This window comes from Saccostrea cucullata, unplaced genomic scaffold (assembly GCF_032062105.1).
Source record: "Saccostrea cucullata isolate Sc308-1 unplaced genomic scaffold, CSIRO_AGI_Scuc_v1 ctg9107, whole genome shotgun sequence".
NCBI lineage: Eukaryota > Metazoa > Mollusca > Bivalvia > Ostreida > Ostreidae > Saccostrea > Saccostrea cuccullata.
The window spans coordinates 1-25,264 of NW_026926413.1; the positions used below are offsets into that span (position 1 = coordinate 1).

At 33.1% G+C, this 25,264-nt stretch overlaps 1 protein-coding gene across 1 annotated transcript; it reads right to left on the reverse strand.

Annotated features, from left to right (window-relative positions):
• Positions 1-382: 382 nt before the first annotated feature.
• LOC134271621 (high affinity cGMP-specific 3',5'-cyclic phosphodiesterase 9A-like) lies at positions 383-22,462 on the reverse strand (the record flags this gene model as incomplete). Its single annotated transcript, XM_062753826.1, has 7 exons — positions 22,283-22,462; positions 15,756-15,905; positions 14,617-14,668; positions 13,872-13,974; positions 9,208-9,350; positions 1,763-1,904; positions 383-478 (listed from the first exon to the last, which is right to left on the reverse strand). Coding segments are annotated over exons 1-7 (774 nt in total), but the record flags the coding sequence as incomplete, so codon positions are not given.
• Between the last annotated feature and the right edge of the window lie 2,802 nt (positions 22,463-25,264).

Genomic DNA, 25,264 nt, shown 5'->3' on the forward strand with positions numbered 1-25,264 from the left:
ACATCTACAAATCAAAATCAAGTCTACATAGTTAACACAAAATCAAAGCCTAAGTTACTTTGTTGTTACTGCAGATTAATCACAATGGGAAACTTCATTTCAACCTAACCAAAGGCTTTAAAGATATCTTAATATTTTTTACTATATGTTTCGAACTTCCCTTTATTATTTGACAAATAGCCGCAATTTTGTTCTTGAAAGTAAGACTAGCAATTAGTAATTAGTGTCGATGCTTTGAGGATGAAATCTATTCATTAACATGAGCTAAAAAACTGTCATACTCAATTTTCATTGACTACATTATCCTTTTCCAATATGTGGTTGAGGACTTAAGGAACAACATGCATGCAAAACCTATACCGGAATACATTATTTCACTTACCATTTGGGCAACCATGAAACAGTGTTTGAAATTGTGAAAAGGCACTTGGTTATAATTTTTGTATATCTCATACAGCCACTGATGTAACACATTCATCTGCAAAAATGAAATAAATAGCATTGAAAGTAAAAACAAAATCATTAAACATTTATTTTTTGGGGGGCTTTTGTTTTATTTTTCCTTCAAATAGTTAACTTCCTATATTTTCATTTGAAAATTTTTCATTTGGTGCAATAGTACAATATGTGAATATGCATGTTTTTATTGTAACAATAAATCCACAGCACAAAAGAGTGTTAAATTCATATCAAAATCTTCATGTGTCCCACTGTGTGTGGAGATTTATGCCAATTTGAAGAAGAAGTTTTTTAGTGTTCAAAAAGGCTTTTATACTTAAACATTAAACATAGCATTACTTAGGCATAAAAAGCATACAATATTGTTTTTGCTTGCTTTAAAGAACAGGAAAAATCAATCCCTGTTCAAACTTCTAAAGTCATTAGATTCATTAACGAAGCATCAAATCATGAAACAAAGCAGGTTGAAAGAGTTCGTGTGTTTAATGGATAACATTAAAGAGAGATCATGTGTTTAATAGAGGACATTAAAGAATTTTCCCTATTAAATCTCAGCTGTTCAATCTACTAATGACATGACAAAGATTGGATAATGAAATCATTAGACACACACTATCGAGGTAGGAATATCATATACATTGCAGTCTCTCTGGTTTATCCCTACATCACCTGACAATAAGACACAACTGAAGATGACTGTTTCTGTCCAAAACTTCAGAACCCTTCATTGGAATTTCAAAATTGAGCATGTTTAATACCACAGATAAGTAATGTTCGTGTCAAGACTTTGAATCAGATGCTCAAAGTAAAATGAGATGTTTGAAGGCCTAGCTTACCTTTTTCTCATTATATTCATGATCATCACTACAATACCACATGAAAGTGAATCAATAATACAAACAGCCTCAATGCTTTACCTTCATATTTTGCTAGACATGGAGTCAGGATCATGATTACATTATCACACCATTCAAGGACAACATATTGAAGTTCTAATTAATCCTTTATAATTCACAATTCCTAATTAAGTAAATAAATTTTGCAATGATTACATTTTCATTATGAATATATATTAGCATTTGTTCTTTAAAAAAGACTGCCATTTATTTACCCCTCCACAACCAAAACATGACTCAATCCTCTTTAGCCTGTAGGTTATGACTGAACAGACTTTATATCTTCATTTATATGTTACCTGCATCATGAATTTTTACAACAGTTTCACTATATGTATTTCAATTATCTGTTGCTTTTAATACCACAAACCTTGAATATGAAAACATATCGAGAAGTTTGGATTTACCTCGATGTTAAATCTGGAGATTAGATCAAGGTCTATGTACATCTGTCGCAGTAGGATTATCATTTCAGGATCGTCCCACTGCCAGTTATCAAAGGTAGGCTTACGAAGATATTCTCGAACTTCATCTGTTACTTGTACTTGACTGAAATATATAGAAAAAACATCCATAAGTTTCCAATTTTCTACATGACTTTGGGTGTCCAAATTCATACAAAAAAATGATTGTTTTGATCTTTGTTTCACAAAATGATAATTCTGTATATGAAATTTGATTTCAGTAAGTATATCCTCTGTGAGGAAAATGAACAGAAACTTGGTGGACCAACAGACAGACAGACAGGCAGACAGATCAAGCAACAGACAGGAGCAAAGCAATATGCCCTCCCTTCTTTGAAGGGGGGGGGCATATAAATTAATTCCTGGACATTGAAGAACTTAATGAATTGCCCAAGATTAAAAATGTGCAACAATGTGCATCAATCATGGCAAATCATTTGTCACAACACAGACTCAATGAAAATCTTGAGGAAAATCCTTCCTTTACTATGAGAAAAAACTTTCTGATGGATCATCTTGGTATTTTAAAACTGTGATTGATTAAACTTTAAAATACTTTTTTTTTAAAATTACAGATACTGTCACAAATACTGAAACAAAAGTAGAGTAAAACTGGGCAATGCACTATAAGCTGACATAAAATTCTGATTTAAAAATGTGTATGTATGTATATCTGTATACATTTCTCAAATTCAATCTTGTGTAAGCACAGGCTGCTATAAAGTCTGGTAATAGCTAGGAAAAGAAATGATCTAAAAAGGTTTGCCTTATACATGTATTTTCACCAAGGAATTTTTTTATACTGATCTTTCACATGAATATACAAGAGGCCCATGGGCCACATCGCTCACCTGAGTAACTTGGGTGATGCAGATCTTTTTTAAAGATTTGTTCTATATATATTTCTATTCAAAACTTGGATTCCCTATTGTAACCCCACTCTACCCCTGGGGGTCATGATTTTAATAATTTAATATCTACACTACCCAAGGATGCTTCCACATACGTTTCAGCTTTCCTGGCCCAGTAGTTCTTGAGAAAAAGATTTTTAAAGATTTGTTCTATATATTAATTCTATGTAAAACTTGTGATTCCCTATTGTGGCCCTGCCCTACCCCCAGGGGTCATGATTTTAACAAATTAATATCTACACTAACCAAGGATGCTTCCACATAAGTTTCAGCTTCCCTGGCCCAGTGGTTCTTGAGAAGAAGATTTTTAAAGATTTGTTCTATATATTTCTATGTAAATCTTGGATTCCCTATTGTAGCCCCACCCTACCCCCGGGGGTCATGATTTTTACAATTTAATATCTACACTACCCAAGGATGCTTCCACGTAAGTTTGAGCTTTCCCTGGCCCAGTGGTTCTTGAGAAGAAGATTTTTAAAGATTTGTTCTATATATTTCTATGTAAAACTTGGATTCCCTATTGTGGCCCCGCCCTACCCCCGGGGGTCATGATTTTAACAATTTAATATCTACACTACCCCAGGATGCTTTCATATAAGTTTCAGCTTTTCTGGCCCAGTGGTTCTTGAGAAGATTTTTTAATGACCCCACCCTATTTTTGAATTTTCTTGATTATCTCCCCTTGGAAGGAGACTTGGCCCTTGATTTTAACAATTTAAATTCCCCTTCACCCAAGGATGCTTTGTACCAAGTTTGGTTAAAATTGGCCCAGTGGTTCTTGAGAAGAAGTTGAAAATGTGAAAAGTTTACAGACGGACGGACGGACGACGGACAACGGGTGATCAGAAAAGCTCACTTGAGCTTTCAGCTCAGGTGAGCTAAAAAAGACTTATTTTCTCTACAGCAATTTAATTAGACAAATACATGAGAGACCTTCACTTTGAGAAAAGAAATCAAGTAGGTACATATAATGATACAAGCATTTTCATTTTGCATTTATGAGATTTCAAGCAAAATCAATTATGATCTTTCTTTTATATTAATAATTCTACTCGATCCAAGGCTAAGCCATATCATCTTGAATATCCCTTCAGCAACGGTCCAATTGTCAATGAATTAAGGGGGAAATGAAGTTGTTAAATCCATTAATGAAAAGCCTGAATATTCTCTTCACATCCCCATCACTGTCATTAGTCTGTCTGATTTAATGCTACAAAATACATGTATGTTAGCTCACTGGAAGTTTTGTTTCATTCCTAAGTAACAGTACTCTTATTATCTCAAAAATGCTCAGGAAATTTAATTATTTTCATCCTTAACCATGTTAACATTATGTTCAATTTTTAAAATGACTACTAATCTCAAAAGGACAATATAAACACACTGTCTACAGTAATTAATACAACCAATGTAAAATTTACATTAATGCCTACTGTATAAATACAACTACCAGTTGCAAATTTTATAATCATAGTTATTGCCATATTAGCACTTAAATGCTCTTCCTTGCTTGGTTACTGTATAACATGAACTAGCTTACACACTTGTAAAGCCATGCACGGAAAATATATATCATATATACGTCATTCACTTTTATTCAGGATTTTTTGCCTTGATGGTCACCTAAGTATAATTAGATTTCTCAGGCTATAACCTCATTAAGTTTCTCAGGCCATGACCATTTTGATCTGAGGTCTCATTTCACTGAAATTATACAGTTACTTTAAACAATATTTATTCAGTAAACTGAATAGATTGGGCAACAGGCTTAAGCCTATAGATACCCTCTCTATACAACAGGTCAAGGTTACAATACAATGAACAGAGTATATATTTAACAATGCATATTTAGATATTATACAGTTTGATGAGGACTCTATGATCAGGATGATTATTAAGGAGGCCGACTGGGGTTTTCATGCGCAATACTTTGCACATCAAATTACAAGAGGCCCACGGGCCTTATAGGTCACCTGAGTATCATGTAACAACTTTCCAGCTATTGTATTTGGTTCGTGTTTTAAGCCAAAAGCCATGAAATTCACAAAATTTGAAAGAGGCACCATTGCTTATCAAAGGGCAGATTTCAAAGCATTAATTTATTTTTAGTCAAAGTACCCCCTTGGTACCCCTGACCCAGCAGCCCTGAAATTATCTATTTTGAAAGAGGCCCCTTTCTTCATTATAAGGCCAGCATTTTTTTATGTTTAGGTTTAGTTATGAAGGAAAAGGAAATAATTTTTTTTTTTTGATAAAACAATTATTAACATAAATTTGTACATTCTTTTTTTTATGCTATCCTAATAAGCTCCTTACCACTGGACACATAATGCTTACAAATAGGAAAGTAGAACATTTAATTGCCTATTTCATCATCTGCCAGTTTGGGCCAGTTATATAAATTTTGTGATGACAGATGTTGATCAAAATATATTTTAAAAAATCAATTCTTTAAAAGTCTTTCAATATATCTTCATTTTTTAAATATGTGTTAGGTGAATGTGTAGACATTGTTCTAATATTTACTTGATGCCTAAAATTATAATTCCTATCATAAAACAGACAGGGAGTATTGGGGAGTAGGGTCAACATTTTTTCAATTAAGTGTAAAATAATTATTCTGGCTGATACAAATGATACTACATGCCTGTATATATTTGTATATTCTTGCCTTTTAATAGTTGAATTTTTTTTTTATTTCTTCAGGTTATTGTTTATTTCTTCCTCAAATGGACTTCACTTCTCCCATAGCTTTATTCATTACATCTGATGCATAAGCAACCCTTTTCTGAAGAATGATGCTTAGACTGTAAGCTATAACAGAGACCTAAACAATGTCCCTGGCAATATGCAATAGCTACCACGGGCAGTTTAAAACCTGGGGGATGAAAATAATTTACAGTTACTTTTGAAACGAATACATAATTATTTCACCAGCTTGTCATTGTGCAACAAAGTCGTCAGCATTTTATTTGTCCTTTGAACGGGTGAAACCTTTTGAAAGGCAATCTTATCGATGAATTTTACACTAAACCAATCTATCTTCTCAGATCTAGCTTTATTTACCCGCCGTTTCATCGTAAAACCGGAAGTGCGAGTTCGTAAATTTGAAATCTCGATCCCGACTCAAATTTGTCATCGGAAAGAAAAAAAATTTTTTTTTCTAAAAATTCAAAACCTTGAGCGGAGGGTTTGTAAAACTGAAAATAAAATAAATCCTGGCCTTAAATATGTAATTAGATCATTAGCATATTAACCAGGAGCAAAGGATAAGATGTTCAAAGAATTCATGCATTTCACTATAAAATCAATAGAGCCCCACCCTAAAACAAGAATCCCTGATCCTGGGGCCATGAAATTCATAATTTTGGTAGAGGCATTCTTGCTTATCATAACTATGTACTTAGTTAGTTTATTTAATACCCAGGAGCAGAGAAGAAGATTTTCAAAGAATTCATGTATTTTCACTATATAATCAATAGAGCCCCACCCTAACACCAGAACCCCTGACCCTGGGGCCATAAAATTCACAATTTTGGTAGAGGCACTCTTGCTCATCATAACTATGTACTTAGTTGGTTTATTTAATACCCAGGAGCAGAGAAGAAGATTTTCAAAGAAATAATGCATTTTCACTACCTACTTATTTAGCCCCGCCCTAGCACTAGAACCCCTGACCCCAGGGCCATGAATTTCACAATTTTGGTAGAGGACTCATTGCTGATTACAATCATGCAAACAGTTTGACTGCTTGATGTCCAGGAGGAAAGAAAAAGATTTTTAAAGATTGCATTAATTTTAGTGGTTTTGGCCCCACCCCTCAGGCCCCAGGGGGGCAGGGATCATGAAATTCACAATTTTTGTTCCCCTTCACCCATAGATGCTTTGTGCCAAATTTGGTTGAAATTGGTTCAGTGGTTGCAGAGAAGAAGCTGAAAATGTTCAAATGTTAACGCACGACGCACGACGAACGACGACGGACGAAAACAGATAGCAATAGGTCACCTGAGTTTACTCAGGTGACCTAAAAATGACATGCATTTACTCTTTAATGCAATTTTTTAAACTTAATTAACAAAATTTAACAAAATTGAGAAATTACAGGTTGAAAAATTAAATTACAATTTTATATAACTGATTTTTAAAATGATTTTTCAACCGATAAATACATTGACGTCATAATAGTGTGCTTTTGACGTTATGATAATTAAACTAAAGCTCGTAGAAAGTGGGTAATAAAAATGTTATAAAAGAAAAAATATAAAATATGTGCTCTTGAAATTTAAAACATAGAAATGTGAGAATCTCTTGGTCATTTTTTAAATTATTTTTTGTATAAATTTTATCCTTTGTATCTGTCATTTTTGGAGTACCCATGAAAAAAAGAAATTTGAGTTTCTCTATTCAGCAGATTTCACACAATAAAACCCCTAGTGGCTCCCATATTCATGCAGTCAAGAGAGAAAAAGACAATGTACGCCTTGTAATAAATCTCAAGTTTGTTTGTTTATACAGAAGTTGAAAATGTAAATGAAAATTTACAGATCGACAGACAGATGGACAATATGTGATCAGAAAAGCTCATTTGAACTTGATCTACACGTGTTCCCAATTTGTTTACAGTTAATTAATGTTAAATGCTCAATATATTTTTTAGAAGGTTATAACTAATAAAAGTTAACAATTATCAAGATATTAGATCTAACAAGAAATTTTTATATGACTATATCATGTATATATAATGAAAAGAATTTCTATCAATGCTACGAATTTTAATGTTCATAAACCATTTTAGATAACAATTCCACAAATTTTATCCCCATGACAACTTCTGTCTATAACTTACAGTATCCATGGTATTCCAATACTGGTGTTTGAGATACCTGATTTTAGATGTAGGTTACTTGTGTAATACAGAAAACACCTACTTGATCAGAGATCTAACATATATGATTAAGATAGCCTTCCTATATTGAACTTATTAATTTTAAACAAGGCAAATTCATTTCCCCCATGGTGAGAACAGATTAACAGTATCCACTGTGTGATGCACTACTTGTTAATCAGTTTGTATTTTATTCATGTTATTAGAAATTTATGTAATTTCTGTATGGACAAAGATTTATCAAATGATTTTTTCAAACTCTATAACATGAAAAACATGTGTACCAGGTAATCTTGATGCAACATTTTTAAAAATTATTAGAAATTAAGCTTCTGACAGTTATTGCATAACTCTTACATCTGTAGGGACCATGATTTTTTCCTTATGCTTTTTTTAAAATTCTTCATCATTTTTAAGTATAAATAAGCTAGTTTTAATCTGAAATTTATATTGTCTAAACATGCTAAAGATGCACTGACTTGTACTGTGGAATCATTTTTATTCGTGGGGGTCAATGTTCGTGGGTAGCAAAAAATTTCCTGGTTCGGGGGACGTAATTTCGTTGGTAACAAGTTTTATTTCGTTTTTTTCTCCAAAGTTAAAATAAAGAAGGATAACTCCGTCAATTTTGCTTATTTAAGTTATCTCTCTTGTGTACACAAAAATGTAACAGCTACTTGCACCGCCAAATATTACAGCCGTGATGTCACAGTAAATAAAATTAAAATTATAAAAAAACACTAGTGATATGCGGATCATATTTTTAAATCTCTAAATCAATGAGAACGACGACAATGCCCAAATTGACTTAATATACGTCTACCCTGAAACCAATTCAAGCTAATTGGCTAATTAGCACTACTCTAAAATCGCACTGATAATTGACCTCATTAAAGGGACATTTGAGCGTGTTGGACTGTAATGTAAACACTACTTAAATTTAACAGTTGTATTTATTATTTTATTACTTAATGTATATAGTTATCGATGTCTTTGATACGTAATTTTTTTAAAATTATTTTGGTTTTGTGTCAATAACCACACTCAGATTGTCTTCTTTATGCACGATTACACTAGAGTAACAGTTATTTGACGATATAAAATAGTCTGTGTAATCGTAACTTTTATCAAATAATAAAACAAATGTTTGTATATACATTCGTGGGGATGTAAATTCGTGGGTCAGGGTTACCCACGAAAGCCACGAACATTGGTCCCTACGAACAATAATGATTCCACAGTAGTTTCTTGATTCTATGACTCAAATCTACTTGACCCTAAAATGACTGTCTCTAAAAAAGAAAAAAATAACACCTATCCAATGAAAAATAAAAGTTCAATTATTATAATGAAAATATCAAATGTGCATCTTTATATGGTGAATAAGCCTACACATTTTTAGACAAATCCATGTAGTAGTCTTCAAGAACATGTTTGTTTACAAACAGACAGAAGACAGATAAACATACTGATTCCAGTTAACCTCCCACAATTAATCTGCATGTGCCAAGACTCATATTTCTTTGTCCCTGTGACCAGCTCCAGAGATAGCTACACTGCCTACAGTCACTTTGTAATCAAAGCTGACATACCTGATTTTTTTGAATTTTTCATACACAATTCTGTTGTGTTCATCTGTCTTCTTTATTGACTGTGACTTGTCCCAGAAAGGTTTCAATGAAGTTCCACAGGAAATGTCTTTGAATAGTCCTAACCAACTTAGATGGTCAACACCCTAAAAAATTATACAAAAAAAGATAACTTAAAGGCCGAGGTTTTCAACCGTACGGTTTTCCTCAGGTAAGTTTGGTGTGGGGTGGAGCTTAATCGAAGCGGCTGAGAAGCCCCGAGGGAACGACGCTGGCTTGTGTATACTACCTTTATACACAGGATGTTACCTGAGCCCCTGAGTGTATTACCTGTATGTGTTTTCCTATGACTTTGTAAACCAAGGTCGTTTTTTTTTTCATGTTTAGCTCATGAATTGAAAATGCGAAATAAAGCATTTTTTGTTGCAGACAGAATCCTTCTCTATTTCTTTCTTTTAAAATAATTAATATTTTTAATAATTCGACATTTTTTACATACAGTGTGTTTCTTAATGAAGTGTTATAACGAAAATACATTTAGCACCAAAATCTGTCGCTGTAATCTGGCGACAAAAAGGGAAGTAAATAATTCAAATTACACGTCGTCTACGCAAAACGAAAGAAGAAAGTGAATCATAAAACAGTCTCTCGGTAAATAAGAATGAAACTTATGCCCTGTTCACACGACGAGTTTAATTCGCAGTAAATTAATGCGAAGTAAACTAATGTGAATCAAACTAATGCGAATTAAATTGCGTTCACACGACAGCTAATGCGAAGTAAACTAATGCAAATTAAAATTCTACTTCTACGGCCAGGCGTCATTAAGGCTATTATGACGTCATTTGCAAATCACGTCACCTTATGCAGGAGCAGATGCATTTGACATAATGTTACAGTGTCTGTACACACATTTTAACGTTAAACACAATTTTCCTTAGTTTTTCACTCAAAAATAGCCCAAATACTTCAATTTGACCACGGACTTGTGGCATTCGACTTAATTTTGCCATTACGCATGCCTCAGAATTTAATTCGAATTAGCTTCGCTTAGCGTTCACACGGAGCCAATGCGAAGTAATTTAATGTGCAGTAAACTAATTCGAATTAAACTAATTCGCATTAAATTATCCGTGTGAACGCTAAGCGAAGCTAATTCGCATTAACTTTACGTTTAATTCGAATTAAACTCTCCGTGTGAACAGGGCATTAGAAACGATGTTTTGAGAATAAAATGTTGAAGTAGAAATATTATTGTCTAAATAAATATCTTTTTAAGATAAACCCTACTTGATTTTTCCATAACGCATGGAGGTAAAAATGGCCAGGGCTTCGGACCGGGGTTGATTCCCCGACACCTGTGAAACGGGAAAAGAATCATCTGCATCTTTTTTTTTCTTTTGGGATTCATTATTAATTTCAAACATTAAATACAAAGCAAGATGTTATATTCCTAGTAATTTCTCTTCTAAAACTTATTATTATACCGTAATTTCGTCACCATGGCATGTATCGAAGAAAAGTGACACATATAGCAGGTTTGTCTTATAAAATCATTCGCTTGACTCATGAACAATGTTACAATGTTGTCATACTTTTTTTAAAAAAATAATTTTTATTTAATTCCATGATACTAGCTTCAAAAGCAAAAGGTTTATTTTGTTAATTACTGGAGGAATAAATGTACGTTAATTCATTTTTTGACACGGAAATTAAAATTATCGATTGTAATTGTGATATGAAATCCTCCCCTTTAGAATTATTAATAACTAAATTTAACAAGAGGCCCAAGGGCCTTGAATCGCTCTTCTGATAAATTGTACAACCTATCACTTGTATTTGAAGCCTCTAACCCTAAGTATCCTATCAAAGACCCAAGTTGCATCACCTGACAAAGTTTGGTGATTCTTAGCCAATTAGATTTACTTTTTGGTCTACATTCTTGGAAATCACAAAATGCCTCAAGTGACAAAGTTTGATTATTCTAAGCCATAGGTCATTGTGACCTACATTTTAGTCGACATTTTTTAAAAATCCAAGATGCATCTGCTGACGAAGTTTGATAATTCTAAGCCAATAAATACCTGAGATATTCAAAAGTAGGTCACTGTGACCTACTCTTTGATCAACATTCACAGAAAACCCAAGATGCATCAACAGACAAAGTATGATGATTCTTAACCAATAAGTACCAGAGATACTTAAATATAGCCATAAAATGTCGAAAGTAGGTCATTGTGACCTACATTTTGGTTGACATTATTTAGTGTCCCATGATGCATCTGCTGACCAAGTTTGATAATTCTAAGCCAATAAATACCTGAGATATTCAAAAGTAGGTCACCATGACCTACTTTTTGGTCCAAATTCTCTGAAAACCAAAGATGCATCAACTGACAAAGTTTGATGATTCTAAGCCAATAAGTACCGGAGATACTTAAATATAGCCATAAAATGTCGAAAGTAGGTCACTGTGACCTAATTTTTGGTCGTCACTATCCGAAAACCCAAGATGCATCAACTCACAAAGTTTGATGATTCTAAGCCAATAAATACCTATGATACTTAAATATAGCCATAAAATGTTGAAAGTAGGTCACCATGACCTATATTTTGGTCGACATTTTTCAGAGTCCCAAGATGCATCTCCTGACCAAGTTTGATGATCATAGGTTTGAAGGTAATCAAAATATGCCTTTTAAACAATTTGAAAACAAATGCCTGTAAAATTCTAAAAGTAGGTCACAGTAACCTACTTTTTCTTAAATATGTTTTAAGGTCCCATGATGCAGCAACTTACAAGATTTCATGATTCTAACCCTTTCAGTGCCTGAAATAATGGGATTAAATGTTTTGAAAAGGATAATTCATAAAGTTCAAAAAGTAGGTCACGCTGACCTACTTTTAAGTTGACATTGTTCAAGGACCCAAGATGCATCAACTGACAAAGTTTGATGATCATAGGCCTTAAAGTATCCAAAATATGCCTCCAAATCAATTTGAAAACAAATGCCCGCAAAATTTAAAAAGTAGGTCACTGTGACCTACTTTTGAGTTAACATGATGTGAAGTCCTAAGATGCATTAACTTACAAAATTTGATGATCCTAGTCCTTATAGTAAGCAAAATATGAACATTTTTATTAATTGTAAATTTCGGTCAACTTTAAAGTGACCTTGAGACCACGCCCTTTGCCCTAGGGTCATGCCTTGAACAATTTTTAATCTTCAACATATCCTGATCCTTGTATGTAAGTTTGGTGAAAATCTGCCTGGTGGTTCTGGAGAAGAAGATTTTTTAGCAACCAGTACTTTTTGTTTTGTTTTCCTGATTATCTCCCCTTGATTCAGGGTCTTAACCCTTATTTTAGTATAAATGGTAGCCCTTGGGCCAAGGATACCCTGTGACAAATTTGACACTGATTGGCCAAGGGGTTCTTGAGTTATGGCCCATTTTCTAAAAAGTTAACGCACACCGCACAAATGGCCATAGCATTAGCTCTTTGAGCCTTTGGCTCAGAAGAGCTAATAAATTTATAATATATATTATATAGCCATGATTTTCTTGTCATTTATTTAATTATTTGATAGATTGATTATATTTATGGCATATTCTTATGAATTAAAAAAGGAAAAGAACAATTTCATTGCTTATTTATCACGTTGGCATACAGTGCGGTAGGCATCAAAAGCCTAAAAGTTAATTCAATGGTCGGTACGATCTCCAGACAAGGTACACAACATATACACAACAGCAGCAAACTAAATGTCAATGAAATCAAAGTATCCAATCCCAGGCTTAATTTCAGATGATTGACAGAGGTTCTAAAACCAGGTAAATTTGAAGGAGGTGCTTATTTCCTCCCCCTTTAACAATGTCTACTACAATAAAAAAATTCTTACAAAATTTGTACAAAGACACATGTGGCAGTGATACATTAAGCAAGAGTCAATAACAATTATTAATTAAGATAACCAGCTGTACTCTGGCTCTTATTATCTTGAAATAGATGCAACTTCAACATTTCATATAAATAAAATTCTTGTATGTATACATTTCATAAGCAACAAGAGGCCAATAATACTGAGCCATCACATCCATCTGATTCTTGTGAGATCTAATGACCTCTTTATGCTCAACAGAAATATTGGTCTGGATGTATGCAAAGAAATTCAGGTTTTCATCATCATCATATTTATTTAGTTTGAAAAAAAAAATCAAAATATTCGATTTCCACATGTCAGGGAAATGATTTTATGAGATGCAGGGTTTTTTCAGTTCATAACTTAAAATGGAGCCTTAATCCTGAACCCAGATGTGCTTGAAAACATCAAATAGTTTGGAACCCTTTTTACTGGATAATTTAAATCCACCGTAATTTACATGGTTTTGGTCCCTTCTTTCTGTGGCCCTTGAAATTCACAACTTTAGATAATTTTTATTCTATTGTACCCTAGTATGGATGCTTTGTGTATAAAAAAATTTGCTCATACTGATTCAGTGATTCTAGAGAAGAAGCCAAAAATGACAGATATATGATGCATAACCAACAAACACAGGTGATAGCAATGGGCCACCTGACTTAGTAGCCTGAAAAATTCACACATAATTAATAATAAATCTTAATCATGCTTAAAAAAAACATTTGATGAGTTAACAAAACTTACCTCTAGTTTTTCTCTGAAGTTTTCCACATTGTGTTTCAGCTCCCCTATCACAGGTGGAATTTCTCCATTTTCTACAAAAACTTTCTTTTCCAACATTTCTATTCTAAAATAAATAAAGATGGAAAAATGTATGAGGAAATCACTGCTATTATAGTTAAATTCGAGAGTAGTGTGTGTTAGTAAGTTGAGTACAATAATGAACATAACTGTGTTGAACTACATGCAGTGTTGACATTGTTCAAGGAACATATAACCATAAAACTAGATATTTCATCTTCTGTATATACAATTTCTTGCAAAAAATTTCTGAAGCAAAGTCTGTTTTTTTAAATTTGTAGGGTCTAATGTTTCTTCAATGCTCCCATTGGTTTATTTCAATTATCTAAACAATCTATATGGGATGCACTTGTTACCATTATCAAGTTTTTGTATCCAAGTTTACATTTATTTTTAAAGAAATGGAGGTGTTAAAATAAATATGCACATATACATATTATGAAGTACATTATGGATTTCATCAAGTATAGTTAAGAAACTTTGCATTTATTCAGGTTTTGCCCATTTGTGTCTTTAACTTGAACAAAAAAGATCAAAGTGTATACTATTCGATTATCTTTTCATGAAGATGCAGTGTTTTGTTTATCTGCCAGAAGCAGGCTGATTTTTTGGATTGTTTAGTCTAATCTGTTTTTGCAGTCATTTGATATGAATTTCCTCAAGCTCTAGATGATATTGTTTAAATTACCTTGATTCTAAGTTTGTGATCACTGCCCCAAACTGTGTTGCCAAGACATTGTCTGAAATCAGAACAAAATCATCCAAAATCCAAGAACAAAATCTTGAAGAAAAAAAAAAAAAAAACAACAACAGTTTTGTTGTCCCTTTTCTGCTCTATATTACATCCTCTGTTGTCCACATGTTCCATGTTTCAATTACTTTGATATTTACTTTTGTTAGAGATATCATTGAAACTTGATAGAATTAAATTAAATATCAAAAGAAAGTCCAATTAAAAAATACTATATTCTAGCTACCAATGCCCTTTTCTCACTGTAAGATAGCTATAACAAGAAAGAAAACATGAGATACTAATAAAATTTGAATTTTAGTTCATGACAAAATTAATATTTAGATTCAGCAAATTTTGACATCAATTGCCAAAACTGAACTTCCTGATTTCAGTTAAATTTTTCAACACTTCCTAATTATAGAAATCTACTCAGAACTGTCCTAGAAGGAATAGGCCAAAATAGGCTTTGCCTCCCATTTATTTTTTTTTTTTTTTGTTAATAAAAATATGTATAAATTAAATCATGGAAAAATAACCTCTCAGGGCAACATAAGATCAGGCATAAGCATTACTTAAAAGCATTACTTAAAAGAAATTTCAGCATAAACTCAAAAATTTTAATGCAAAGTTTTATTTAAATATGTTTGAATTAAATTGCATAAAAGTTGGGGGTTTTTTTTTTTACCTCTTCTTTACATGAGCAATATTATGTTTTGTAAACTTGAAAGCAAGAACTTAAAAATTCTCAGCTTAAATATTAAAACTCAGTAGATATAAGTTATTTAGACTCAAATACCTTGACCTTGTCTTAACAAATGAGGCAAAGAACGAGATTGACCTCTTTGACAGGAACAGTTTTGTGCCAAGCATGGTGCAGATCCTGTACAACTTAACAATTTGAGCCCATTTGAACAGTACACTTCAGGGCTCAGTGACCTTAATTAAATGACTGCCTCAGGATCTTATAATTATTATAATCATTTGATCCTATTTTTTTAAATTAACAAACCCTCTGGAAACAATTTTAGGAACCTTTGCATAATGTATACTCTTTACATATACTTCAAAATTATGGCAAAGGGTACAGTTCCTACCATTACAGTGAAGGGCGACCACTTCTAACTTGTAGCGAGTATCAGGGGTGTTCTCAGGTAACTTTGGAGATATATTGATAAGGTTGCCTTTAGTGTTGTAAAGCTTCAGTATGTCATCTGAATTGGCCTCAGCAGCTGCTCGAAAAGTCTCTATCAAATAAAAAAAAAAATTGTTATCACTGATTGATAAAAAAAAAAAATACTACGAATACTGATGCCCCCATAAGGCAGCTCTTTGCTGATTAAAGTTTCTCAAATGCAAGTCAAATTCCAAGGTCAAGGCCAAAAATGACAACCAAAGAAAGGTCTTGGCACAAGCAACAACCTGTGAATTACCAAAGCCCTTGCAGCAACCATTGAGAAATTATGGTCAAGGTTATAATCTTTCAAAAGTAGGTCAATGCATTTTCCCTATAAAGCCAAGTTCATTAGATTCCTGTCATAGCAACAGAATCCCTGACCCCAGGGCCATGAAATTCATATTTTGAAAGAGGCATCCTTGTTCATCATAACTATATGTACTTGGTTTGTTTTAAGAGTGCTTGGATTTATATGTATGTATCATTTCTTCTTTCAACCAAGAACACACTTTGAATATCTCAAAAAAATCAACTTGTACCTTAGTTTACCAAATCTTTTATGAATATTTTGTGTTTGCCATGTTGCTACATGCATGTACTTAAGCCTTAAACCAAAGGGAATTCTCCAGCATTTCTGTCATTAATCATGCCAAGAGTGTTTAGACATAAAACCAATATTATGACTTTACAACACTACATGCAAACACTTAAAATAACAATATACCTAGGTTATTGTCATTTCTTTCTGACTTCAACAATCGATAATTTCTTGAGTCAATATTGACCAAATCAACTAAAAATGAAGATGTCCAAATACTCCCAGAGCGACATACACATTAACATTGGAAAGGCACTAAAGCATCAATTACCTGAATAACATTATTGCCCAGTAAAATCTCATTCAAACATTTTATTCTGGAACTTATTTAAACTTGGCAAATATATAATGCTGGTACCAATGTCCCTGATGTATCCTTTGTGTACTGCATTATTTTGTTGTATGGTGGTTGCTATATATATAGTTTACTCCCCCCCCCACACACACACACACCACCATCAAATTATCAAAACCAATAGGAGATGCAATTTTTATATCCCAAATTCAGATTTATCTACCTTAAAATTTAATTTTAATGCAGAAGAATGTAGGAACTTTAGTATATTCACATAAAACAAGTTTACTCATCATTTACTCACAGAAAATCTTTATCTTAAATATAATTTAAACAAGATAACACTTTGGTCAAGAAGAATTAAGGTCCACAAAATTTCTGTATAAAGTACTATGTTTGCAAATCTTCATCTTGATGTTGATGATCATTATGTTCATCATATACTGTAAAATCACAAATTTTCATGGGGTCAAATTCTTGAGGTTTGAGGGAAAAAATTGGTTTGTGGGGATTTGATTTCATTGTTGAAGAATGTTTTAATAATTATAGTTAATGAATATGAAATTTTACATTTCATGGTGGTCATGAACTTGTGGGTCAATGATCTCCCCATACCTCGAAAACAATGAAATTAATCCCCCTTGAAAATGATTTCACAGTAGTTGGCCATCTACTTATTTGGTAACGAAGTATGCTTTGGAACTGTATATACTGTCGAAGTCATTGTATACATATACTGTCAAAGTCACTGCATATGTATTGAGACAAGCACTTTAGTTACAGACATGGAAAATGATGAAAATCAAAACACATGTACAGGCTATCTGGCTTTCAAAAAGTAGATCATATTCAGCCTTCAGGGGATTAAAAAAAATGTTTTATTTTTTAAGGGTTTTTTCTGTCAATGGCACTACATTATCCCAAAGCCTCAGCGACCTGTTGTTAGTGGGGGTATCTTGATGATTATCAAGAATGGAGTATCTGTAAGTTAGCTAAGATACCACAACCAGAACTTGGTGTCTCAAGGACTCACACTGATTGCTGTGTTTTCACAACCCCATATGAAGAAGTTGTCAAGGACATTTCTCCTCTGTCTGAATTAATTAAGAACAAAAGACAGCAGATTTCAAATATTTACCCCCAGTATCAATATTGTCTGATTTTGAAATGCTGCACCTTAAATAGAACAAATGGCCTCTCCTTGACATCAAAAATTTAAAAAGATTAGATCAGAACACTTGTAAAACTTGGTATCTTCACATTGCTTAAATGTTGTGTATCTCACATATATCCAAATCAGTCAGTGACTGCATGGGAAAGTCTATAACAATAGTGGGGCAAATGGTCCCACTATTCAATGAAAAGTACTATTAATAAAATGTTGGGTCCATTATTACTCTATTTACTTTCATCTTGGTCGCCTGTGTGGCTCACTGGTACAGCATCTGCTCTGGAGTTGCAGAGTAAGAAGTTGATCCTTACATTGCAGGATTCAATCCCACTGTGCAATGTGGAGACAGGTCCTTCCAATGAGACCATTAAACTGTGGTCCCCAATTGCAGTAGATGCTGGCACAAAAAAAATTCCTCCCTGCTCAATGGCCTTGATTGGCAAGTACATACAGGTAAATAATTTGCAGCTCTCTACCAGCAAGAGGTAGCATCTCTTTGAGTGAAAAATTCTCAAGAAGGATGTTAAACAACAAACAAAAATAAATTTCCATGGTTCACAGACAGTCCCCATAAAAAATTAAAACATTACCTTTTCCATATAATCATATTTTCTTATACATTGTAATATATGTATATATTTTGAGACATACATGTACTTGGTCTTATTTTTTAATTGTCATTTTTGCCATTTTTCTGTCAATGTGTGTCCTAATCATATAAAGAGTGTCAAGTCACTTTCATGGTTTGATAGAGACGGTGTGAAAACAACTTATTTGTCCAAAAATATATATTAATGTCTGTGGATCAATGCTTAGTCTTAATGAGCAATAATTCAAAATAACTTGGCAATGTGGATTAAATATGCTGGCCTAGGCCATACCAATTTAATTTCTTGTTCGTCGGACATTTGATGGAAAAAAGTAAGAGCGGTCAAGCGGTTAAATAATAATATTATTACTTTTTGTAGTCAAAAATTTTAGGCGGAACTTGAAGAATTTTGAGCGGACAATTATATTTTTTCTGATTTGCAGGGTAAGCAGATGAAAAATGCGATAAAGAGAGCCTAAAATGGACAGAATTTCCATGGTGCGGGAAATTTTGAATTTAATATTATTTTTCTAGTTTCGGTTAATTACGAGCATGTGGATCCGACGAACAAAAATTTTTATTGATGTGGCCCTAACTTAAAATATTAAGCACATATAATGAATTAAAATTTTATACATCTATCAATAAAAAAGCTACTCTTCTCAAACCAGAATTGCATGACCAGTACATCAGCTGTTTTGTCGGGTACCTTCAACAGCAGACAGGGCTCTCTATATTTACGGTTTGTCTGCTTGTCTGGTACCAGTGAAAAAAAAATTATGGACAAGTGAATATTGCTGGGCACTTGTCCAATTAGACAAGTGCATCTGCATCTTAATGTAAAGGAGTCTCTAAATAATAAAAAGAACTGTTTAAAATTTTGTTTTATGTGTTTGTTGTATTAATCAATAATATCATGAATCAATCAAAGTTTATTGAAAATTTTCGGACAAGTGAAATTGATGTTCGGACAAGTATATGTGTCTTGGTCACTTGTTCATATGGACAAGTAGGAAAAAAGTTAATGTTAACCCTGGCAGAGTTGATGGAAATTAAAAATGTTATCAGTGATTGGGAAGGCCAAAATAGTCAATGGGACTATGGCGCAACTGTCAATGTTTTTGATGGGCCATTTCGAAAATGAATGGGCATCAATATAATCTGAAGGGCCATTTCAAGAAATAACAAAGTGACAAACAAATATGAAATACAAGTGTAATGCAGCAAATTTAAAGGAACTTGCTTAGAATATAACTGACCCGTATTTTGTGTTAAAATTACGACAGTTTTGGAAAGGGAACAGCCCTACCATACAAATGAATGAAGTATCTCTTCGTTTAACTGGAAGTACCGTATATGTGGAAATTTTAGAGAGACGCAAATTTAGCGATTTGTCCTTAAAATTGGGTATTTTATTTTTAGCGAGAAGTAATATTAGCGATTTGAAATGCTCACTAAAGAAATTTTTACAATCATTTTTTAGCGATATTCAATTTTAGCGACCTTGGTAGCTTCGCTAATGATGCCAAAATTAAATCCTCGCTAAAAATTCTGCTTATACGGTATTTTTTGACAGGTTTGAACCAATGAGATTTGTTGTTTTAAATTGACTGCATTTAAAACGAAAGTAAAACAAGAAAGTCGTACGCAAAATATTTCCAAATAACATCACTAAAAATTGAATGCGCACCTTGGCGCCATGATTGATTGATTAAATGCGCCATTTTTCACTTCAATGCGACTATGGCGCATGGCGCAAGCTGGCTTCCCAATCACTGTGTTATGAACATGCATGTGTTCCTCATGTTCTTTTTATAAAATATTCATTATAAGGCCATAATAAATAAATTCCTAGATTCTCATCCCCACCCACCCCGGTTTTTTACCCCTGCCCTGATTTTTTTAATTTCTGTTTTTCTTCGTCTTAATTCTGATCGGGATCGGTATTCAACTACCATTCAATTTTTGTTTCAAATACCGCGAATGTCGATCAGCATGATTTTGACAGCTGAAAAGATGGTAATTGCTGTAAATATGCTAAACAAGGGTCATTGGCTGTGAAAGATTGGTGATGATGTGTAGTAATAGACAAACGGGTCTCTACCATGATTTTTATTCCGGTATTAAAGATAAATCTGCACCGACAGACCAGGTCTATAAAGAATCTGTAAAATGGAAAAAAATATATAATAAAACTCGCCCGCTCGCCTCAATTTTTCAAAAAATTCAGATGAGAATCTAGGAATTTTTTTATTATGGCCTAAATAACTTTCTTTTTTCATCTTTGAAAATCTTCTTTATATCAGGGTTTAAAATTAACGCTCGCCCGCTCCCAAATTGCAAGTAAAATTTGGTGTGGGCTCATAAAATTTATAACTTGCTCGCCCACATGGCAAATGAAAATTCTGCAGAGGCCGAATTCATTCGACTAGTCCCCTTACTGAAAAACAGACATTTCCACATATTATTTTATTCAAACTCCCAACCAATGAAATAAATCACAGCAGCATGGTCCTATTGTACGTAAATATCCTTCATCTTTTCCATTTAACAGTACTACATGATTTGTGAAAGCCCAAAAACGATCTTTTTTTTTTTCTAATCCGAATTTCCTCCATTCTTCTGCACACCGTTGATACGTAAAAGATATATATACAATTTTAATAACTCCAAACTACCTTTTCATATAAATTATAAGTGTTTTTACTTATTACTGTTTTAGATATGTTACAGTTAAAATATTTAACATTGAAAATCTTATTTATGTACCATTGTCACTTCATCGGTTGAACTTGAAGGAGCAAATACATGTATACGTATTCCACCATGTAAAAAAAAAAAGGATAGTAAAAGTGATGCGTGAATTTAATTTTATTTCCTTTGATTAAATATTCATATGACATTTGATTTTCATCAAGTAAGAACTCCAATTTTAAACAAATGTACTCATATTAATGCACAATCATATTTTATTTGTATCTGTTTTTGTCCCAGTGTCCAAAAGAAAGGGAACAATTTTTTTTTAAATCACAGAAACTGACTGTGGGCTAACAAATTTAGCTGTGGGCTCCTAAATTTGAAATGTTAGGAGCCCACATGGCTAGTAGAAATTTCAGTTAATTTTAAACTCTGTATATAGTCAACAATTCATTTGTTTTTTGTTTTTTTTTTTATACATGTATATATCTTATAATATAATCATTTCATGATATTTCTTTTCATTAATTTATTTAAAATTCATTCATTTTTTGGGGGCATTTTCATGCAGGTAATAGAATTAGAGACAATAGCTCTATATAATTGAATATCTACGAAAAGGTATACATGTGCCACTTAATTAAACTTGAGATAACTGTCAATTTAAGCTGTACAGCTTTCTGTGAAGAATAATGATAATTTTCTCTTTCGTGTAGGTTTTGTACGAGTTGATGTTTCCATTATGACCACATCATACTGAGTCTAAGGTTACATTTAAATTTCAGTGCCAGCATGCATATCATTTACTTTGTCTTCTGATTTAACAATGCTGCATGCTGCAATACACAACAATGTCTTGCCTATGGCAATACCCCGTATATATAGATCTATACGTATATATCTTGATAAGCAGGTGCGCGAAATTTGACATCTGACAAAACTGTTTAATCGTTATCGATTTCTAGCTCTGTAGATCGCTGAGGTGTCCAATCAAAGAAAACATTTTTAACAAATCATTCTAGATTTTTACATAATGTTTATACAAAAACAGTGAAATCTTATTTGACAAGTTCATTTACCATGCGATAGGAATTTACCTTTCAGTTCGTCTGCCGTGTCGTCCGATCTAAATTCGGCTTGTTCCGGCTTTCCATCAACAGTAAAATATACAACTTTCGTAGCCATAATCCTTTGCAAATTAAAGTTCAATCAACAGGCATATCGACACGCGGATGCAGGCGTTCATCACATCTTGTAAGATATGTTCGTTGTCACTGAAGACCTAAAATAAAAGCAAGTGTGAAGTGAAAGAGATCCGAATGGATCGATTTAACCGCTTTCGAATTTCCTCGGAGTGTATTTTCTCTCTATATATATTAGATTGAAATACATGGTAATGATATTTTGTTATTTAAATAATCCAGTTATTTAAAATGTTTCTTTTCTGGGGGATAACAAGACATGTTTACAAATTTTGGCGAAATTAACACGGAACTATTTTTTTTTCACTTTCGTAGTCGACATTCTAAAATATCCCCTTCGGTCTGATTGACGTCATATGATAATAAGAACTTTCCTGACACATATGATGTACACAAAAAAGTTTAAATGGCCAGAATAACAGAGTATTTGAAATATGAAATCAATATTTTTACTATTAGGCTTTTTCATTGTCACTTCGTAATTGTTATATGGAAATGCATGATTGAAAATGATGTTTTTTCTTAATATCAAATATCGTATTAAATATGTACCGAACAGCTGATGGGGGTTAATCAAACAGAATATATAAACATAATGTTGAACACGATAAATTTCATGGAATTGATTTTTCTCCAACCCCCAAAGTTTGAAGACAAATGTTTGCTTACTTCGTAAAATTAGAATGTTTAATAATTATAAATTAACAAGCAATAATTAAAACATGCTCTAAAAGAATCGATATATCATATACAGGCTTATATAACGTTATATGTATATATTTCTTTTCAAAGTGGAAAGACCAGTGATTGATTTTTTAAAAATATTTTTTTAATTATAAATACCAAATCTATGAAAAGGACATGGACACAGACACCTGGAAATTACAGAGGTGGGATGAGCAAGCATCCCCTGTCAACCGGTCATGCGTATCCGCCGTGAGTTCTATGATGTATTGCTCATGCAGGTAGACAGAGCATTCCCAAGTCAAATTCAGTATTAAAAACAAAGGTCTTTCAATTACATGTGAAACAAGTTAATTAATAAGCATATATACACGATCCAACGATAGGTTATATATTTGTTAACGTACGAATAAAGTTCGTTAGAGCTAGGTTAGGTACCGTGTCAAGTTGAAATCCCTGTAACACAATCTTATCTTTCAGTAGACTAGCTGCCTCCATTAAAAAAAAAATTTCGTAGTAGGAGCATGCTCTTTCAAGAGTATCGAATAAGTTTGTTTAAAATATATTTTATTCAAATTAATCATGTTAATGAAGAGGATTGAATAAGTTGGGAGATGTACACAACATATGCAGTTGATAACGAGATATTACTGCAAAAGGAAAAGTTGAAATATTAAATGTTTAGTTGTTAGATAGCCAGTCAGTAACTTGTGCTAATTGATATTTATTGCATGATAGTGAGGAAAATATGAAGACTTATTCAGCCAGAAAAATCATATTCCCCGAGGGCTTCGCCCGAGAGGAATATGATATTTCTTGGCTGAATAAGTCTTCATGTTTCCCGAACATTCATGCAATGAATTGTTTATTATACCGAAACAAGCAAAACCTTTGAAATAAACATAAACTTTCAAATTCGGCACCGCTCTCAAATTCACTTTCATTTTTAACAAAACGTTACTAAAACTCTTTGGTCAACACATTACATGTATCATCAATTTTATGACGTAAACCAGGTTATTGTGACGTCTACTATACTCTCGGGAGTTTTCTTTAAACGAACGATAATTTTTGCGGGAAAATGCACTAAGTATCCGAAGAGGTGGAATACATGATGAAAAGCATGCAGACGGCCGGGAAATATGAAGTTTTACGGCCCGATCACGTGATAACTTAGAACCAATCAGATAACTCGTTGTTTAGAATATTTATAATGAGGTATGATAATATAAATTTATTGCATGATAGTGAGGGAAATATGAAGACTTATTCAGCCAAGAAAAATCATATTCCCCGAGGGCTTCGCCCGAGGGGAATATGATATTTGCTGAATAAGTCTTCATGTTTCCCGAACATTCATGCAATGAATTGTTTATTATACCGAAACAAGCAAAACCTTTCAAATAAACACCTCTCTCAAATTCATTTTCATTTTTTACGTAAAGTTACTAATATGTTTTACGGTGTGACCGTTGGGGCGAGCGCAGTTTATTTACTATCATAAACCTACACATGTACTATCTATCATTCAAGAAGAAGAAAGCAAAAAGAATAAAACAAAACAATAAAAAGAAATCATTTCCCAAGCATCGGGATCGAGATTCCAAACTTCTCGGAAGTTTCAGACAAAATCGGAAATACCCGAACCGTTGAAGTGACGAAAGTATGACGTCAGATGAAAATTCTGTTGACTTAGGACGCAAACGCTAGTTTTATGGAAAAGAGATTGCATTAAATCGTTCTTTTCAAGTAAGTTGTTGCTATGTTTTAGCCACCATGTTGCTATGCACCGCAACATGTTTTCCGAGTTTCACGGAAGCAACCGACATAACTTCGTCAAAATTCGTAAGTTTCCGATGACGTCATTTGTATCATTTCCGAAGGGCAAGGTGAAGGCCGGTGTTGTGGCATGGGGGTATTTTTTTAATAAGGTAAGGCAAAATCATTTCGTTAAGATTTCGGTAAGAAACAATGTTCCTTTAATTTTTTATACTATTTTCGATTTATTCGCGCAAAGGACATTGGGTAGTGCAGGAATTCTGGGAATGTTGCACAGAGAAATTTGGCTGATGTATGTACAGATTTCAATCCGAATTTCCTCTGTTCATACACGTTAGTCTATTGAGCTCGCTTCGCGAGCGTCGCTTCGCGACGCTCGCTGCGCTCGCTAATATGTTTTACGGTGTGACCGTT